The sequence below is a fragment of the Echinops telfairi genome, unplaced genomic scaffold (assembly GCF_000313985.2).
Source record: "Echinops telfairi isolate 266 unplaced genomic scaffold, ASM31398v2 ScPeMD7_7417;HRSCAF=8455, whole genome shotgun sequence".
Taxonomy (NCBI): Eukaryota; Metazoa; Chordata; class Mammalia; order Afrosoricida; family Tenrecidae; genus Echinops; species Echinops telfairi.
In genome coordinates, this window is record NW_022111317.1 from 640,144 (window position 1) to 658,918 (window position 18,775).

Genomic DNA, 18,775 nt, shown 5'->3' on the forward strand with positions numbered 1-18,775 from the left:
GTCACAGTGTGTAAATGGTGACCAGAGAAGGATTTACACAGGAGACGGTCACAGTGTGTAAATGGTGACCAGAGAAGGATTTACACAGGAGATTGTCACCCCCCAAACACTCACCAAAAAATGTTCAAATGAACAAAACAAAAAAACAAGGGGTGGGGGCAATGGCCTAAGGGTTTGGGTTTCTAACTGCAAGGCTGCCGGTTTGAACCTAGGCGCCCTGAAAGAGCGAGGTGAGGTGAGACTGCCTGGTCCCACAGCGACGGGCAGTTTTGGAAACCCCATGGACAGTTCTCCCCTGCCCCACAGGCGGCCCTGGTGCCAGGACAGGCTTCCTCACCTCCCTCTGGATGCAGCGGAACTGCCAGGGCCAGCTGGTGTTGTACAGGAAGGGCCGCAGGTCAAACCTGTTGTCATCAGGACTGTAGCTCTCCGCATGGTAGGCGGGCGTGAGCGTGGTCATTTTGTGTCTGTTTGCCGAGTACTTTGAGAAAAACCGCTGCACCTTTTCTGCTACCTGGTGGGTGGGCAGACGGGAGGGGGTTTCAGTCAGTAGCCCTCCACAGACCTGAGGGCTGAGGGACACCACCTTAGGCTCCCCGATCTAAGCCCTGGATCCACCTTCAAGGGCCCAAACGGGGAGGTCCCAGGAACTTCCCATGGGAGCAGCCTGCCCGTGGGTTCCAGTCCTAACAAGATGGACAGAAAGCAGACTGGCAGCTAGAACCTGACTTCCCACAAAAGGTGTGGGATGGCGGCCACCTGGGACGTCCACCTCTCTCTGCATAAAAGACACGCCTTGCCCAATGCGATTGCAGGGAATAAGAAGATCCACTCAGGTGCCTCCCCTCCCAAGTGTCGGAACAGAATCGCCCTCCCAGTGCTTTAAAAGGCCGACTTTTCAGAAGAGCCCACTGGGCCTTGCTTCCAAGGCACCTCTGGGTGGATTCAAACCCCCAGCCTTTCGGGGCACCACTTGCTCCACCCAGGGATTCAGGGGAACCTCAGAAGAAAGGCCTGCAGACCAACTTTGGAACAACCAGCCACAGGACCCTCCAGAGCACCGACCTACGCTGACGCACACCTGGGTGCCGCGGCTCGCTTGCACTCCCTTCTTGCAGGGGAGGCGGGGAAAGGTGGCGCTAGGCTGTGCTAACGCAGGACGGAGATGGGAAATGCTCCACCCACATTTGGGAAAGGGGGTCTCCGCTGCTGTACGCAAAGGCTGTTTCCATAAGGAGGGATGGCGCTGCCAGACGGGAGCGAACAGAAGGCTGAAAAACAGCGGTGATCACATTCCTAATGAACTCCTACACCTGGATGAGAACTCCCCGACAGGAGCTCCAAGGTTGGGAGGTTTGAGTCTGCCCAGAGCTGCCATCGTCCATGCTCCTGGAAGCAGCAGTCAGGAGACGAGGGGGCTCATTGCGCCGGGTAAATCCACAGCACAAGACCTCCGTGGGAGTGGGAGAGCCAGGGTATGGCTGTGAGCACGAAGGCTGACCGGGCCAGGGTACTTCTCGTCACCGCCTGTACAGGCGCAAGTCGGACGAACGAGGAAGCCTGAAGCAGCGTCGGTGGCATTTGGATGACCCTGGACGGCCACAGCAGAATGAACACATCCCGGTGGAAAGAAGTATGGCCACAGTGCCGCTGAGAGGCAAAGACGGTGAGACCTGGTCTCAGGTACCTCGGTCACGTGCTCAGGCGAGAACCAGTCCCGAAGAAGGACTTCCTGCCCAGTCAAGAGGAGGGGCAGCCCCCAGAGAAACGCCTTCAACAAGACAGATGGGGACCGGGGCTGCAGCAACGGGCTCAAACCTAAGCTCAGGGTGAGGATGGTGCAGTGCCTCGTTCTGTTGGGCACCAGGTGGCTGTGAGTTGGCACGGACTGGCAGCACCCGACAAGAGCAGCAGAGGTGCCCTAGGAGAAATGCCTGGTGATCCCCTTCTGAGAACTCCGCCGCCGCCCTGACCCGCAGCGGGTACAGATGGAGCCCACCCGAGGGCGGCTGGCTTGGTTGGTTTGGGACCTGGGTGGGGTTAAACCTCCCTGGGAAGATGAAGACGTGTGGGGACTGGGGGCTGCAGAAGGTGAGACAGAGTCACATGGGTCCAAGACCACGCTGCGCTTCTGCAAAAGGAGCCCCAGTAACGTCGGGGTCAAGTTCCCCCCACCAGCCGCCTTGCGTGGGAGAAAGATGAGGCCGTGGGCTTCCGGGAAGAAGGAATCCGCCAAGGACCACTCTGCCCTGGGCCAATTGCTGGGAGTCAACTCGGCGGGGGTGGGGGGTGGGTGGGGGTGGGGCTGGGTGGAGTCTACCAGTGCACGGCCGCTTCCTCCCTCGGCCACATCACGGAGAGCCTCACCTGCCGGGGGCTGCACTGCTCTCGCCACAGGGTCACCAGCCTGCAGAACATACTGTAGGGCCCCATCTTGGCCACCTTCCGGAGCCGGCCGTAGACGGACAGTTCTGAGTACGTCATCCCCATGTCCTCCTGCGGAGGGAAGATCACGTCATGGAGGTCCTGCCGGCCAAGGCTGGGGGGGAGAACCTGGGCAGGGCCCAGCCTGGGGACAGGATCTGAGAGCGGAGCGGATGCTGGGGGCGGGTGGGGGGTTCCCGAAAAGGGGCCGGCGGGGGAGAAGGTGCTGTTCGCAGAGGGCTGGAAGCACTCGCTGGTGCAGACCCAAGACTGCCGCCTGCAGGGTGGGTGACTCCGCCCTGCCAGCACATAGACACCCTCGAGACAGGACGGCTGACCACCTCCTGATGGCCGAGAAACAAGCCACGGGCCTCGTGGGCTGAGACCCGCAAGCGAGGTGCCCGGCGGCGGCAGTCAGAGCGTGCGGCACGTGGCAATGGGCAGATCTGCTGCCCAAGACCCCTTATAGCAGTGGTTCTCAACCTTCCTCATGCCAAGACCATCATGCAGTTCCTGGTGTTGTGGTGACCCCCAACCATAAAACTATTTTCGTTGCTACTTCATCACTGTCATTTTGCTACTGTTATGAATCGGGCGACCCCTGTGAAAGGGTCGTTTGACCCCCAAAGGGGTCATGACCCACAGGTTGAGAACCGCTGCCTTAGAGTGTTTCAGGGCAGGGGCGCTGCTCTGAGGACAGTGGTGCGCCCGCCCTGTGCCACGGTCTTTTCTGCCGCCTCCCTTCTGCGTGGGAGCCGCACCCTGACAAGGAAGGCCGGCAGACCCAGTGCCTCTGAACGATGGCCTGGTGAGGGGCACTGGGCATCACATGGGTGGCTGAAAGGACCGCTGACAGGTCTGTCTTGGAAGAAGCCAGAATGCCCCTTAGAAGCCGGCATGGCCAGACTTCACCACATGTACTTTGGATACGTGATCCGGAGAGGCCAGGCCCTGGGGCAGGACCTCGTGCTTGGTACTGTGAGGGGCAGTGAGGAAGAGGACGGGCACCATGGCGGCCACAGTGGGCTCACACGTGAGAAGAGTTGGGGGACAGCACAGGGCCGGGCGGGGTAAGAAGAGTTGGGGGACAGCGCGGGGCCGGGCGGGGTTTCGCTCTGTCGTGCGTGACGTCCACCTAACAAGGGCAGTGCTGGGAAGGCCAGGACTCGGACACCTGTGTTGCTTTGCGTGTTGATGGGAGGCGTGCGACCGAGGTCCCCACGAGGGCAGAGGTGAGCCCTCACCCCGAAACCTGTGGCTGTGACTCTAGTCGCCAGAAGCATCTCCCCAGATGTGATTCAGGCTCTCGAGGGGAGAGCTTGCAGGATGGACAGTGGAGAGTCAGTGACCAGCATTCTACCAGAGGAGGGAGGGTGCACATGCACGTGTCTGGGTGTGTCTATCAGTGTGTGTGCATGTGTGTGTCCGAGACACACAGTGAGACACCAGTGAAGACAAAGGCCCAGGTTGGGGCGGGGCAGCCACAGCCCAGGACTCCTGGGGCCACTGGGAGGTGGAAGAGGCCAGGAAGGTGGAGTGGGTCAATACTGACCTCTAAATTCACGTCCCCATGGACCGTCGAAGGTGTTCTTCTTCGGAAAGAGGGTCTTAGCAGAAGCAAAGGGTGAAGATGAGGTTGCTCTGAGTGGGTTGGGAGGTCCCTCACCCAGTGGGTGGGGTCCTGAGAGAGGACATGAGGATGCAGACAGAGGGGAGCCGGTCATGTGACGATGGTGGAGGCAGAGGTGGGGGTGCGGCAGCTACAGGTCAAGGACACGCAGGGCCACCATGCCCCGGAAGAGGCCGTGGAAGTGGATGGGGCCAATAATGACCTCTAAATTCATGTCCCTACAGAGCCTTCTTCTGCAACAGTGTCTCAGTAGAAAGAGCGGGTGAGAAGAGGTCACCCTGGAGTGGGGAGGGAGGGCCCTCACCCAGTGGGTGGGGTCCTTCTGAGTGAAGGACGTGGAGACACAGGCAGAGGGGGATGGGCATGTGACCATGATGGAGGCAGAGGTGGGGTGGGGGCAGCCACAGGCCAAGGATCAAAGGCAACCCCCTGGAGAGGCTGGTTGGCTCCTCCCCTGGAGCCTTCATAGGGCGGGGAGCCTTGCTGACTGCAGCAAGCGCCCAGGCTCCTGGCCTCTGGAGCTGTGAAGGAAATCATCCTGAAGGCCTGAAGCCCTCCGTTGCCTCCGCCCCCCCTCCCCCCAGTGTGGGGTCCCTTATTGCAGCCACCCCAGGAAGTTCGTGCAAGGACTGCTCCACATAAGACCCAGAGGACACTGGCCCTGCCCTCTCCCCCCGCAGACCCAGCTTCCCCAGGGTGGGGGACTCAGAGAAGAGGGGACAGGCTCTGTCAGGGATGGAATGTTTATTCTGGCCACAGATCACGTTAAGCCAGAGTCCTGTCAAGGCACTGAGCGCAAAAGAGGGGGGAAATGTACGGACAGGTATCTCATGAAATCAAACCCAACCCAACCCAACCCCAGACGTCTGGAGGGCAGTCCAATAGCCCCTCAATAGCCCCCAGGGTTTCGGGGGCTGTTGTCTCTCTGCACACAGGCCAAGAACAGATCGAGGGGACAGCATGGGAATCACGATCCGGAAAGGGGTGCACCAGGGTGGTTCCCTCCCTCCATGGTTAAACAAGCTGTGTGTTACTGTGCCAGTCTTCCCAGGATCGGGACTCCACAAAGGGTGCAGTTGGGAGGGGAGGGGGGCCGCATGAACAGCCTGGGTCATGCAGATACACAGCCTCACCCGCTGGAAGCGAGGGGGGCTCAAAGCCCTCCCAGATGAAGATCGAAGGTTTCAACCTTCCGTTGGCTGACACCTCAACATAAAAGCGCCCACAACTAATCCTCACGGCTGGACCATTCCAGCCGCGTCCCAAGGAACGGAGAGAAGATGCTGCAGTTGTCAGCGGGAGTTTCCTTTCGCAACCAGCACCCGTGGGCGCCGCCGTGGCAGAAACAAAGAGCCTATTTACATTGGGTGCAGCTGCTGCCAAAGATTTCTGTCAAGTGTGCCAAAGTCAAAATGTCACTCTGGGATGAAGGTCCACCTGACCCAAGCCAGGGCATTTCCAACGCCTCATCTATATGCGAGAGGCGGACAGTGCAGTGCGTAAGGAAGGCGGAGCAGAGCAGAGGCCTGCGCCCGCCCTGGAGGGCCGCCGGCTGTGGTGGGGGCTACAGAAGCACAGCAGCCCTTGTGGGAGAAGTCCAGAAAGAGGCCCCTCGGGAACAGAGAAGACACCACCTCCCTGACTCTGGACATCTAATCAGGGGCCTGTCCCTGGGGAAAGCAAAGTAGAGGGTCAGCCTCAAAGAGGAAGCCCCCCAGGAGATGTCTGGATCCAGTGGCTGCCACCACGGGCTCCGACCCAGCACCGAGTGTGAGGCTGGTGCAGGGCCGGGCAGTACCGCTCTGCGGTACGTAGGGTGGCTGAGCCTCACAAGCAACCCAACAGCATCTAACACCACAAGTCAGAATGGGAGGAGTCGCCACTGCGCTGGGGGGTGGGGGTGAGGAGATTCAAACCACCAACCATTAGATTGCGAAGGGAGCACGTAAGCACTGAACCACCAGGGCTCCTTCTGAAGACACCCCCTCCCCCCCATTTCCCCAATTCTCAACAGAGAGCAGACCTGGGTACACATCAAGAAGGGTCTACACCTTGACTGAGTGGGGTTCATCCCAGGAAAGAGCGCGGACCCTGGTCTAGAAATGGCAGAGAAGGCGTGTGATAAAACCCGGTGCCCTTTCCGTCAGCCCGGCGCGAAGGGCCCAGAGCCATGCTGAGGGGCATCTACAGAAACCTCTTGGCTGAGCCCGCACTTAGTGCCGGGCCCTGGTGGTGCGGTGAGTTAACCGCTGGGCTGCAGGTCCAAGGGTCGGCGGTTCAAACCCACCGGCCACTCTTCAGGAGAAAGATGAGACCGTCTGTGGGGTTTACAGTCTCGGCAGCTCCACGGGCAGTTCCACCTGGGCTCACGGGCCACTCGGAGTTAGAACCCACCCGGCATCTGGGGGCCTGGGGGTTTTGGGTCACCTCATGCTTACTGGTTTGGCCTCAGGTCAAAGCCAGGGTTGAAGAAGCACCAGGGTGGAGCAGGCTCCCCCATGGGCGGGGACTGTGAGGGCAGCCAGCACGGACCACGGGGGCAGGTGGAGAGGCATACCTCGTCGGTCTGGGCCACGCGTCCGTCAGCCAGGGGCTCCAGCTCGGCAGTGGCTGGGGCGGCGAGGATGCTGTGAGAGAGAGTGGGTCAGTCGCCGGGCTGCAGACACGCTCCCCCAGCGTCCTGCTCTGAGGTGGGGCTGCAGGGTGTGGGGCAGGCGCCTGAGCCTCCACCCACCAGACCAGCACCCCTGCCCTAGTGACAGCCAGTGATTCTGGGGGGCACAGAGAGCCCCATCTGGAGCCCGGGCTGAGGCAGCAGGGCAGAGAGAGGATGGCCAGTGGGGGACGGGCCCAGAGGCTGTCGGGACCCCGGGCAGCGCAGGGCAGTTATAAGCCCAACCAGCTTTGGAAAAGGCCTGGAGCTCCCAGCTCAGTGTGCTGTGGGGGTCTAGGGCTGAGGAGCAGGGGGCTGAAGGGAAGAGGGTCAGGCCAGTGTGCAGGGGGCAGAGGCACACACAAGATGCTGCCCCACCCCCACGCTATCAAGTCACAGCCTCCCTGTAGGACAGCAGAGGCTAGCCCCCGGGCATGTCCAAGGTTGTCGGTCTTTATGGGAGCGGGAGCCCTGTCTTTCTCCGCAGGAGCAGCTGGGTGGTGGGGGGCGGTGGGGGGGGTATCCCCCACCTGATGGTTAGCCAACTCAATGCCTTAACCACTGAGCCACCAGGGCTCCTGCCAAGCGAAGGAGGAGGGCAAATTGTGGAGCCTCAAAGCTGGCAGGATTGATCTGGGCTGACAACAGGGAGCTCTGGGGGCAGCTGAGCAGGGGTGGTACTCACCTGGGCAGGGGGTCAGCTGGGGGTGGCTGCGCAGGGGTGGGTGCTCACCTGGCCAGGGCAGGCAGCTGGAGGCGCTCCGTGCACAGCAGTACAAACTCCCGCAGGTCGGTCTTGCTGATGCCCCCAATGGGGTTGATGTCGGCACTGGAGCAGTCGTACTTGGTCAGGTAGCCGAGGAGGCTGTGGGAGAGAGATTCGGGTCCATGCTCGGCTCCCCTGGCACTGGGAGAGTGCTTGCTGCCAGGGTGCTGAACGGGGCCCGCTGGAGCTTCCACATGAAGACAGACTAGGAAGAAAGGCCCGGTGATTGACTTCCAAATCCCAGCCAGTGAAAATCGTGTGGACTTGGGCATCATTAGCATCAGGGACTGTGGGGGTCCCCTTCTTCTGGGCTTATCGTGTGTTGTGTGTTCTGCAGCAAGATTCTCTGCGGTAATTCCCACAGGGGAGCTGGACATGCTGAGTCACTAATCTGACCCCCAAAGATTCTCCCATCTTGAGGCCTGATCCAAAAGTGGTTCCAGGCGCACGCTTCTGACTCGGGAGAGGGCCTGCCTCAGGCTTTCCGTTCTCCCACACAGGACACATTCTGCATCTTTGCCGCCCACGTCCTGACACCTGTTCCTAAGGGCCTCGGAACTGGAGCCGCAGGGCCGGGTCTCCTCTGGGATGTGTGCTCACAGGCCAAGGAGGCAGCGTCTGAAGAGCGCTTGCCCGCGATGGCGCTGAGGGCGACGACGATGACACTAACACTGTCCACCGTTCCAGGCGCGATGTACACGCAGGCAAGGCAGCCACTGCGGGCCCAGTGGTCCTGGCTGCACAGCGATGGTTTCAGCAACTCCCAAGCCAGTCGGTGCCCTGAGACTGTGAGGTTAGCTCCACCTTTGGCTCCCACTCTGTCCAGGACCCACGGCGGTTCCTGACCATGCTGCAGACCCCGCAGCAGCCCCTCCGCACCTCCTGGGGGCTTCCTAACCCGCCCACTCATACTCACAGGCCTGCTTGGTCAGCTCGATGCCTCACGCCCAGAACAGCACATCCCACCCCTCCTCCTGGCCTGCCAGAAAGCACACCTGGGCCAGAAGCCCCTCCCACACTGCTTCAGGAGCCAGGCCAATCTCTGCTGTCTGTACCCTGAAGGAGTTCCAGGCTGGGCCTCGGCCTCCCCACCCGTGCGATGGGTTGATGGTGGCCTTCTTGATGCCCCGAGGGTGTGCTGGTTGGGAGAAATCTGCCCCCTGGTGTGGACAGGGTTTGCCTCGGCTGCTCACCTGAAGACTGGAGGAGCGACCCCACCCCCCACCCCACCTGGTGGCATCATGGAGGAAAGGCCTGGCCACCTGTGAATGTGACATCCACACAAGGAGCCTGTCACCACGCACCACTGGGCCACACACCTCTCGTCCACGTTGGCAGATCCGAGCACAAGCAGGCCCCCGCGGGCACCCCGAGACCAGAGACTCAGCTGAGCAAACAGGTAGGTGAGCACCATTCGGACCCGGGCCTGGACGAAGGAGGAGTGACATGTTGGGAGGCTCTTGGGTAGAAGTCTCGCCAGCAACCTTAGGGGAAGGAGGGAGGGTCTTGAAGCCCCAGAGAGCCCTTGCAGGCTCAGAAGGACCCTGCTCTTTAAGGGTGGGAGGCCGGGCCCTGGGGCGGATGACAGCCCAGGCCCAAAGCCACCTGGGCCACCGAAGTCACTCCTGTGGCATTTCTGTGGGCAGCAGGGAGAGGGGCAACAGAGGGAGGGCACAGGGCAGGAGGAAGGGACAGACAGAGGGAGGCACAGGCTCTGGGTCCCCATTCTTCTCTCTCCACCCACTGCCAACCTGCAGCCACAGCCAAGAGGGAGTCCAAGTGCCGCAACTGGCAGCTGAAAACGTACCCCCATGTGCACATGCTCACATGTTCAAACACACATGCATGCATACATACACATGGTCTCCCGCACACACTCACACTCTTGCGCTCGTGTTCACACACACACTCATGCTATTTCACCCGCTCACACACACACTCACATTCACGCACTCACACATCTGTGCATGCACATGTGTGACCACACACACTCACAACCACACAGACACACACCTTAAAGTGTGTCCTAGGCTGTCTGGCCCATGTCTCTCAGGAGGCACTGGGCTGCTGCCCAGAACCTGGCAGTATGAATGACTCCCAGGTGAGTGACCCCAGGTGACAGACAGCCTTCAGGTGAAGACCCCTAAGTGACAGTACCCAGGTGTGCCCCCAACTGACACACCTGGACGTTCTGAAGAGCCAGGTTCTCCCTGCTGCTGCCCCCATGCGCTGCAAACAGAGGGAACTTCCCGGTCACCAGGCTGAAGATGCCCACGATGGCCTTCACGGCGGGCTCGATGCTGACACCCACGTGGTGGCTGCAGGAGAGTCACTCTGGGTGGAGACTGACTCGGTGGCACCTCGCACAACCAACAGTGTGGTTGCAGACAAGCCTATTGGTGGCTCTGGCCTTTGTCGGCCACTGTCCCCACTGAATGTCCCTGACCCCACCGAGTGTCCCTGCCCCCTACTGGGTGTCCCTTCCCCCACTGAGTGTCCCCATCCCCCACTGAGTGTCCCCACCCCCCACTGGGTGTCCCTTCCCCACTGAATGTCCCTTTCCCCACTGGGCATCCCTGCCCCCACTGAGTGTCCCCATCCCCCACTGAGTGTCCCCACCCCCCACTGGGTGTCCCTTCCCCACTGAATGTCCCTTTTCCCACTGGGCATCCCTGCCCCCACTGAGTGTCCCCATCCCTCACTGGGTGTCCCCCACCCCCATTGAGTATCCCTGTCCCCCAAGAGTGTCCCTGTTTTACCTCCCAATCTGCTGGGCCAACTCCCTAGCCCTCTGGCACGTGTCCCGGGAAGAATTCTCACTGGCCATGTAGCAGGTGGTCAGCAACCGTCCACAGAGCTCTCGGGGGTCCTGGGGGGTGTAGGTAGCCTCGTCCACGATGGTCCGGACGTCAGCCAGGACCTGCTGGTCTGAAAGCACAGAAGCTCCGTCTGGCCTGTGCGCATCCGACCCCTCAGTCTGCTGCCCTGCTCCGGAGTCCGTCCCTAGAGCTGGCGACCCCACGCACTCAGCGGGAAGCAGTGCCCCGTCCCACTCCGCCCCACGGTCTTGGGGAGGCAGGACCTTTGTGATCCATAGTTTTCAGAGGCTAAGTTTTGGAAGTAGAATGCCAGGCCTTTCTTCCTGGTCTGCCTGAGTCTCTGAGCTCTACTGAAGTGCCTGTCATCACAGCCACAAGCCAGCCTCCTCGGACCATCGGGTGGTGGCCGTGCAGGCTGCTCACCCTGAGCTAAGTGCCATCACCCGTTCCCTGTGCGTTCATAGGCTGGGTCGTCAGAGCACAGGGTGGGAACAGCTGAGCCAGCCGAAGGCAGTGGACAGCAGGTGTGACAGGGGCCCCCTGCTGAGCAGGCCCAAGGCTGAGGGGCGGGGCGGTGGTTCCTCAGCCTTACTGTCCACAGGCTTGGGGCTCAGCCCTGGCACTGTCACATCTGAGGGCGTCTGCAAGGGTCCCGAGGCCCGGACAGGGCACCTGGCTTGCCCACTCTAGCTCCTCGGCCAGGCAGCCAAGAGCAGATTCCAGGGACCACCCTCGGGCCAGCTGCTATGACACCTACTTCCATTCCTGACGGCCTCGCAGACCAGGTGACACATGGAGAAGGCGATGCAGGCGGTGGCCGCGCTGTCCAGCCCGCCGCTTAGGGGCAGGAGGAACCCCCCCTGCAAGGGGGCAACCAGAGGCAGCAGAGGGTAGGGTATGTGAGCTGAGCCTAGGAGCAGCTACCAGTCACCTTCTGCTCCACCAGGCCACCCAGCCAGCCTCTAGGACACCCATGGAGAGGGACAGCCCTGCCCCCCACTTTCCTCAACAGGTATTCTCAAGGAAAATGGCGGGAGGGGGTGTCTTTGGGAAGGGGCGCCCACTGACACCCCACTGATTGAGTCTCAGATGCGCATGGTCACCTTGTCCCAGGAGGAACGGGCATCACATGCCAGAGCCTGGCCCCACTTCGGTGAGCCCCCCCCCCCCCAGCTCAAGGCAGATGGGCGTCTAGGTGGGCTTGCTCTAGAAAGAAACTGTTGCTGACCACGGCGTCACGAGAGTGGGGCCCCAGGTAGCCTGGGAGAAAAATGCTGAGTAAAACCCAAATTCTTTATTTCCCCAGAGACCAGGGGACCCCAAGACCCCCTGGTAGCAGAATCGTGGAGTGGCTCACAAATCAACAGAAAGGGGTACCCCTTCCTTTTGCTCTCTGCTCTCCCAGAACCACCTCCCTGTGAGGACCCATGGCCCGGTGGCACTGTGGGTTAGGCACGGAGCTGCAAACTGCAAGGTCGGCAGTTCAAACCCACCAGCCACTCTGAGGGAGAGAGAGGAGGCTTCTCCGCCATAAAGATGTACAGCCTGGGGAATCCTCGACTGGGTCTCTGTGGGTCAGTGGGTGAGGGTCCGGTTTACAAGACCCAAAAGCTAACAATTAGTCCCAAACGAAGAGGAGAAGAGAAGGGGGCGGCAGGAACAGAACCACGGCCCGGGTGGGAGAGAAGGCTGCAGGGAATCTGGGTTCTCACCTGCTGGCTGCGCCGTAGGAAGTCCCAGAGCCAGCACGCGGGCCCCAGGCTGGAAAGCAAGCAGTCAGGGCGTTAGGTGTGGAAGGCAGCCAGGCTGCCGACCAGGAACCCAGCCTCCCTGCCACCTCATTCCCTCCCATATCGGGGCACCGGTCCTGCTTCTGGCCAAACCGCCCCCTCTGTGCTGCTCCTGTGTGCATGTCACGTCACCCCAGCCAGCCTCACTTCTGCACTTGTTCTAGGCAGGAAGGGCGAGAGCGGACCACCTGCCCTGAGGCTGCAGGGACTGGCCCTCTGGCCCTGGGGGACCGGTGCCTGGTCTGGGCAGACCTCGGTTCCACACCGCCTGGAAAATGTGAGTCACGCAGCCTTTGTCCCTGTGTGTTTGCAAGGAGCCCTGCTTGGGCTGCTAACGGCAAGGTCAGAGTCAGTCTCGGGAGCACACAGGGGCTGGCTGTTCTACTGTGTCCTGTAGCGTGGCTGTGAATCGGCATTGAATCAGAGGCAGTGAGTTTGATCAGGGTTTTGTGGCACGGTGGGCTACTCACTGGGCTGATAACCACAAGGTCAGTGGTTCAAAGCCACCAGCTGCTCCTTGGGAGAAAGACGGGGCTGTCTACTCCAGTACAGAGTCACAGTCTTAGGAACACGCAGGGGCTGTTCTACTTGGGCCCGTCCGGTCACTGGGAGCCGGCCGTGAGTCGGTTTTGTGGCCTGCGTGTCAGGGCTCCATCTACACGCCACTGCCGTCTGCGTAGTGCCAGGCAGCTCTGTGAAGCTGGAGCTGGGGGTGGCGGGGACCCGAGGGTGGCCGGGGATAGGAAGTGAGTACGTGTCCCTGGGGAAACGGTGTTCCTAGCCTCTCTGGATGCAGGCTGGCCATGGCCCTGTGGCCACTCGCTCAGCAAGGGCTGTAAAGCGAGGTCTGCCTGCACTGCTTTCCTCTGGGGAGTGACAGCCTGCTCCCCCCACAGCTGCACCACAGCAGGTTGCCTGGGACCTCCCGGGCCACATCTGGTCAGTTCACCTAGCGGCTGCGGGCCCCAAAGAGCACAGGGGAGCCCCGAGGAGTAGCTAATGCTGCCCGAGCTCTGAGCTCCTCCAGGCTCTGTCTCCTCCTGCCTCTGAATGAGCTGTCTCAGTTCCCACCGAAACCCTGGGGCAGGTGCGTCCAATCGCCAGGGCCCTGAAGGGAGAGTCTGAGACTCAGAGAGGGCAGGCGCTTTGGCCGAGGCTATACAGCAAGGAAGGGGCCCAGCAGGGAGGTGAACTCAACCACTAACAAGGCAGGGCCCCCCCTGGCTGAGGAACCCCGCCCCCATCTGAACTGGTTCTTCAGTCCTCTTGATGCTCCATGCCGCCCTCCCCTCCCCACCTGCCCCTGGCAGGATGCAGACCCTGGCAGGGCCCTGGGCTGGCAGATGGGCAGGCTGGCTACCTTATCTCCTCAGCAGGACTGTGGTGCTTCCACTGGCTGGGCTCTGACAGCGGCAGCAGCAGGTCATCCCGGCTTGAGAGGGCAAAGTCCACCTTCACTCGGGGGAAGGGCTCCACTCGGCTGGCCTGGTGACGAGGATGCCACTCACTCTCACTGCCATCGAGGCGATGCCAGCTCACAGCGACCCCACAGGACAGGGGAGAACTGGCCCTGTGGGTTTCCAAGACTGCGCTTCTTTACTGGAGTAGAAAGCCCCGTCTTTCTCCCGAGGAGCGGCCGGGGGTTTCAAATGGCTGAACTTGGGGTCTACAACCCAACTGATACCCACTGTGGCACCTCAAGGTGAGCAGTTCAAAACCACCAGCCGCTCCTCAGGAGAAAGAGGCTTTTGACTCCCATAAAGAGCCACAGTTTTGGACACCCGCAGGAGCAGATCTACCATGTCCTGTGGGGTCGCTGTGAGTTGGCATCCACGCGATGGCAGTAAAAATGCCACAGCATGTCCTTGTCATTCCCGAGGCCTGGCAGAGCCCCTGGGTCCCCTCAGGGAACAGACTCAACCAGCCATGGGGGTGCATGAGCCCAGACCGCAGCGAGGCAGCCCTCCCCACCCATCAAGGATGGCTAGGAAGGTGAAACCTGATAACAGCAAGTGTTGGTGGGGATGCGGAGGAACCGGAACCCCTGAGACTAGTGATGGAAACGCCATGGAGGGCAGCCCAGGGTTCTCAAACGGTGTCCTGCTTCCACCCTGCTGCACTGCAGAGACCACCCCACTCCCTCTCCCGCCCTGGGCCACCTCTATCAGAATGCACAGTCCTGGACCCCGAGCCACAGCTCAGAAATGTTCACGCTGGCATGCTGGGTGCAGTCCTCCCGGGTCTGTCTCTGCTGTCCTGGTGGTTTCTGCCCTGTCCGTGTTGTGTTGGCCACCTGGGAGCCTGAACCCCTCCACCCTCTGGGCTTCTGGGGGAGGCAGGGGAGACTGGGTCTTATCCTGAACCCCAAGAGTGCGGGGCCTGCCTACCCAGAGGTGGCTGCAGCCAGCAAGGTGTCTCACTACCTCCCCTTCCCCCACATTCCCGGCCCCTGCAGAGCCGGTGGACAGGCGCCGGGTCTCTAAGGCCACGCAGGGCCAGGAGAGAACATACCGCCAGGCTCCGTGAGGAGATCTCTGCCCGGTAGCTGCGCACATCCTCCAGGTCCAGAGTGGCCGTGAGGACTTCCTGGGGGTGGGGGTGGGGCCAGTCAGAGAAACGCTGGGGTTCGACCTGCACCTGTGATTCCACCACCCGCAGCACACAGGGAGCCCGCCCACCAGAGCAGGGGCAGGGGCAGGGGCAGGGGCAGGGGCTCCGGGCCCAGGGCCAGGGCTAGCCGGCCACAGCCCTGATGAAGCCATTGGGAGCTCTGGTTGTCAGACCCTTGCTGGTAACCTGGCCAAGGGTCAGGGTGGTTCTTGGAGCAATGTGATCTGTGTGCAGATGAGACAGCAGGCGCAGCTGCAGCCACTGGGCGGGCGGGCGTGAGAGCAGGCAACCCGAGAAGGGGCTGGCACAGAGGAAAGCCAGGCAGGGGACCTCAGAAGGATATGTCACAAGAGGGTTTCTGTGTGAACAAAGGGCTCCACCAAGCCCTGTGACAGGCAGGTCCCCCGAGATGAGGGAGCTTCATCCCCCCCCCCCGTCTCCCTGTAAGTTGAATCTATGCGGAAGTCAGAACAGGGCAGGGGCTCCTCTCAAATGTCCGTCGTCAGTCAGGTGCTGTCTCCGTATGGAGAGTACGTGGTGCGCCTTCCTACAGCATCCCTGGTGGCTCAGGGGTTAAAGCGCTCGACTACGAACTGAAAGGGCTGAGGTTGGAATCCACAGCAGGAAGGCTGACAGCCTTCGGAACCCCAGGGGGTGGTGCTTCTCTGTCCTCCGCGTTGGAATCCAGTCCCTGCAGGGCAGCAGTTTGAAACCACCGGCCGCTCGGTGGGAGAAAGACGAGGCTCTCTACTCCCATCGAGTTACAGTCTCAGAAACCTAAGAGTGGCGCTTCTACCCTGTCCTGCTGGGTCTGTCTGAGTTGGCACCGACTCTGTGGCAGTGAGCCCGGTGTCTTATGCTTAAGCCAGAGAGCTGGTGCTGCTGCAGGCTTGGCGCTGGACCGCTGACCTCAAGGTCGGCAGTTCAAACTCATGCCCTGAGCTGAGGGAGAGAGGTGAGGCTGGCTGCTGCTCCGTTCAAGAGGCACAGTCTTGGGAACCCCTTATAGGGGTCGCTGTGCGTCAGAATCACCCTGGTGGCAGTGGGTTTTGGTGAAGACCATTTGGATTCTATGGCAGGGGGCTGGGCTTGTTGGGCTTCCAGGCATTAAACAGTGTGAAGGGACTCCTTCAGCATCTCCAATACCCTGAGCCAGCAATAATAGTGTCCACGCCACCTCAAAGCAGCACCCACTGGCGGTTATGAACCACCGTGGAGGTGGTGTTAGGTGCCACCAAGTGAGCGCCCACTGAATCGACCATGTGCACCCAGAACGAAACCCCGCCCACTCCTGCAGCGTCCTCACAACTGTCCCTCTGTCTGAGCCCATCGTCCACCTCCTCGAGAGCCTTCCTCTCTCTCTCGCTGCCCCTCCGCTTCACCAAGCACGGTGCCCTTCTCCAGGGACGGGTCTCTCCTGACCACATGTCCTAAGTATGTGAGACCAAGTCTCGCCATCTTTACCTCTAAGGAGCGCTCTGGTCGTCCTTCCTCCAAGACAGCCCAGTCTGTCCTTCAGGCTGTCCGGGGTCCTTCGGTTTTCTCCTCCAGCCCCACCATTCAACTGCATCCCTTCTTCTGGGCCCTTCCTCATTCAGAGCCCAGTGTTCACACGGACAGGAGGTTCCTTGACTGACAAGACCGTGGCTCCGGTCAGGCTCCTCTCAGCCCTCCAAGTCCCCTCCTTGCTCTTCAAAGTAAAGAGGTTTGTGCAGCAGGTTTGCCCCATGCGACGTGTCCTTTGGTCTCCTGACTATGGCTTCCGTGCGCTTTGATTGTGGACCCACGGGAGACCAGGGCCCTTGGCCACGTTGACCTTTGCTTTGTTGATTGTGATGTCACTGCTTGGCTCAGCTGTGAGGGGTTGGGTGTGGACCGTTGACCGTACCCTGGGATTTGTAACATACCTGGTTCTGGCTCTATTTGGCTGGCTCGTCACTGTGGGTTGTGCGTAGGTTCACGGTTTGGGGACAGTGTGCCAGAGGACACTGCTCCATGGAGCACACACAGGCCGGTGAGGGACAGCAAGCACTGCCCTGCCCCGTGGGCTGAGAGGGATGACAGTAGTCACCTGCTCCCCCGGACACACTGCACACGTGAGCATCTGTGGGTGGATGTGCCCAGCTTACATCGGACAAAGAAGACAAGGATGTCATACCCCTTGTGACTCTCCTGTCGCTTCTCAAAGCCACGAGCCTCCCGCGTGGCAAAGACACACGAGAAAACGTAGATGCTGCTGGCCTTCGCATTAGAAAGAAGGGCCACTAGCCGCTCCCCCCTACACACACGACGGAGACCCCCTTCCCCTCCCAGCCAAGAGGCTGTAGTTCATGGGCCGCCGGGCATGGGGTTAGGGGTGGGCAAGGAGGGCATTCTGAAAGGTCTCCATGCTCACTCAGTGTCTCAGCTTGTCAGGAAGACAGATGGGGCCTGGCAGGGCAGGAATCACCCCCGTCACCAATGCCACCTCCCTAGTGGTTACACCAGTTTTTAGCATGACCAGTGCCCAGAGCCCCCAGCCCACTGCCTGTGCGTCTGTGGTGCTAGGAGCTGCCCCACGGGGACCCCCAATATTTGCAGGGTCCCCCAGTGTGGGCAGGTTTCAGCGGAGCTTCCAGACTAAGCCAGATTAGGAAGAAAGGCCTGGCGACCCATTTCTGAAAATCGGCTCATGAAAACTCTAGAGTACAACAGAGACAGGGTCTGAGAGCGCTGGGAGGTAGGCCCCCTGGGCTGGGAGGCCCTCAGCACCCACAGGTCCCATCCCAACTGGGAGCGACCCCTGCTCACTCATGAAGAGGCACCCACTCACTCAAAACATCACTGCTACAGAGTCAGTGCCAATTCACAGCGCGACTCTACAAGACAGGGTGAAAGGAACTGCCCCTGCGGGTTTCCGGGAGTTGACAGCCTCGTCTCTCTTCCACAGAGTGGCTGGTGGTTTTGAACTGCTGACTTTGTGGTGAGCAGCCAAACTCGTAACCACTATGCCACCAGGAGCAACGCTTCCTTCTGGCAGATGTGGGGGCCCTGAGAGCTGGCGCCGGTGCAATGACACTCAACAGTGACTAGAAGTTTGGGAAGCTGCCCCAAGGGGTTGACAAGTGACAGTCCCTGAATCTCCAGGTGCCCAGGAAGCCCAGGGCAGCCTGAGCTCCTGTAGGACTGGCCCAGTTAGCTTGCAGGGTTCAGGCAGTCTGCAGTAGCCAGCCTTCCCACTGCAAGCTCTCCCCCAGCCACCTGCCGATCCACGGTCCTGCAGCGGAGCCTGCGGCAGCCTGGGACCCACAGGGCACGGGCTAACTGTGGAGCCAAAGGCTAGACTTCAGGAGAAGCAGTGACATGCAGTGTCTGTCCAAGAAGGCAATCCTTCCGCACTTGGCTCCTGACTAGAAGGATGGAGATCTCAGTGCACCCAGGCATCTTCAGAAGAAAGGCCGAGAGATTGACTTCCGGAAAAGCAGCTGGGGAAAGCCGGTTTCAAGCACAGATCTGCTCAGACACACTTGGCAGAGCTGGGAGTCGGAGCCCATGCATGGCAGTAGGTTATGTGCACAGAGGGTATCTTATTGTGCATCGTTAAGAGATGCAGCAGGATATGATACTGTGTATCTTTAGGAGATGAGGGGATATGTTACCGTGTATCTTTAGGAGACTGGGGGGGGGGAGGATATGTTACTGTGTATCTTTAGGAGCTAGGGGGGCAGATATGTTACTGTGTATCTTTAGGAGATGTGGGGGCAAGTATGTTACTGTGTATCTTTAGGAGATGTAAGGGCAGATATGTTACTGTGTATCTTTAGGAGACTGGGGGGGAGGATATGTTACTGTGTATCTTTAGGAGATGGGGGGATATGTTACTATGTATCTGTAGGAGATGGGGGCAGATATACTACTGTGTATCTTTAGGAGATGGGGGCAGGTATGTTACTGTGTATCTTTAGGAGATGGGGCAGATATGTTACTGTGTATCTGTAGGAGATGGGGGATATGTTACTGTGTATCTTTAGGAGATGGGGTCAGATATATTACTGTGTATCTTTAGGAGATGAGGGGATATGTTACTGTGTATCTTTAGGAGAT

General features: G+C 60.2%; 1 protein-coding gene across 3 annotated transcripts in view; it reads right to left on the reverse strand.

Annotated features, from left to right (window-relative positions):
• Positions 1-18,775, reverse strand: part of NADSYN1 (NAD synthetase 1) — a 33,782-nt gene that overhangs the window by 1,817 nt on the left and 13,190 nt on the right. For 2 of the 3 annotated variants that reach the window (XM_045297282.1, XM_045297284.1), the window contains 11 exons: positions 14,594-14,668; positions 13,443-13,567; positions 12,005-12,053; positions 11,050-11,152; positions 10,233-10,401; positions 9,656-9,791; positions 8,793-8,899; positions 7,441-7,572; positions 6,612-6,681; positions 2,368-2,496; positions 338-514 (listed from right to left, as the gene is read on the reverse strand). In XM_045297282.1, the coding sequence (XP_045153217.1) occupies positions 338-514; positions 2,368-2,496; positions 6,612-6,681; positions 7,441-7,572; positions 8,793-8,899; positions 9,656-9,791; positions 10,233-10,401; positions 11,050-11,152; positions 12,005-12,053; positions 13,443-13,567; positions 14,594-14,668 (1,272 nt within the window). Of the gene's footprint in view, positions 1-337; positions 515-2,367; positions 2,497-6,611; positions 6,682-7,440; positions 7,573-8,792; positions 8,958-9,655; positions 9,792-10,232; positions 10,402-11,049; positions 11,153-12,004; positions 12,054-13,442; positions 13,568-14,593; positions 14,669-18,775 lie in introns of those variants that run through there. The other variant, XM_045297283.1, reaches the window with a different exon arrangement.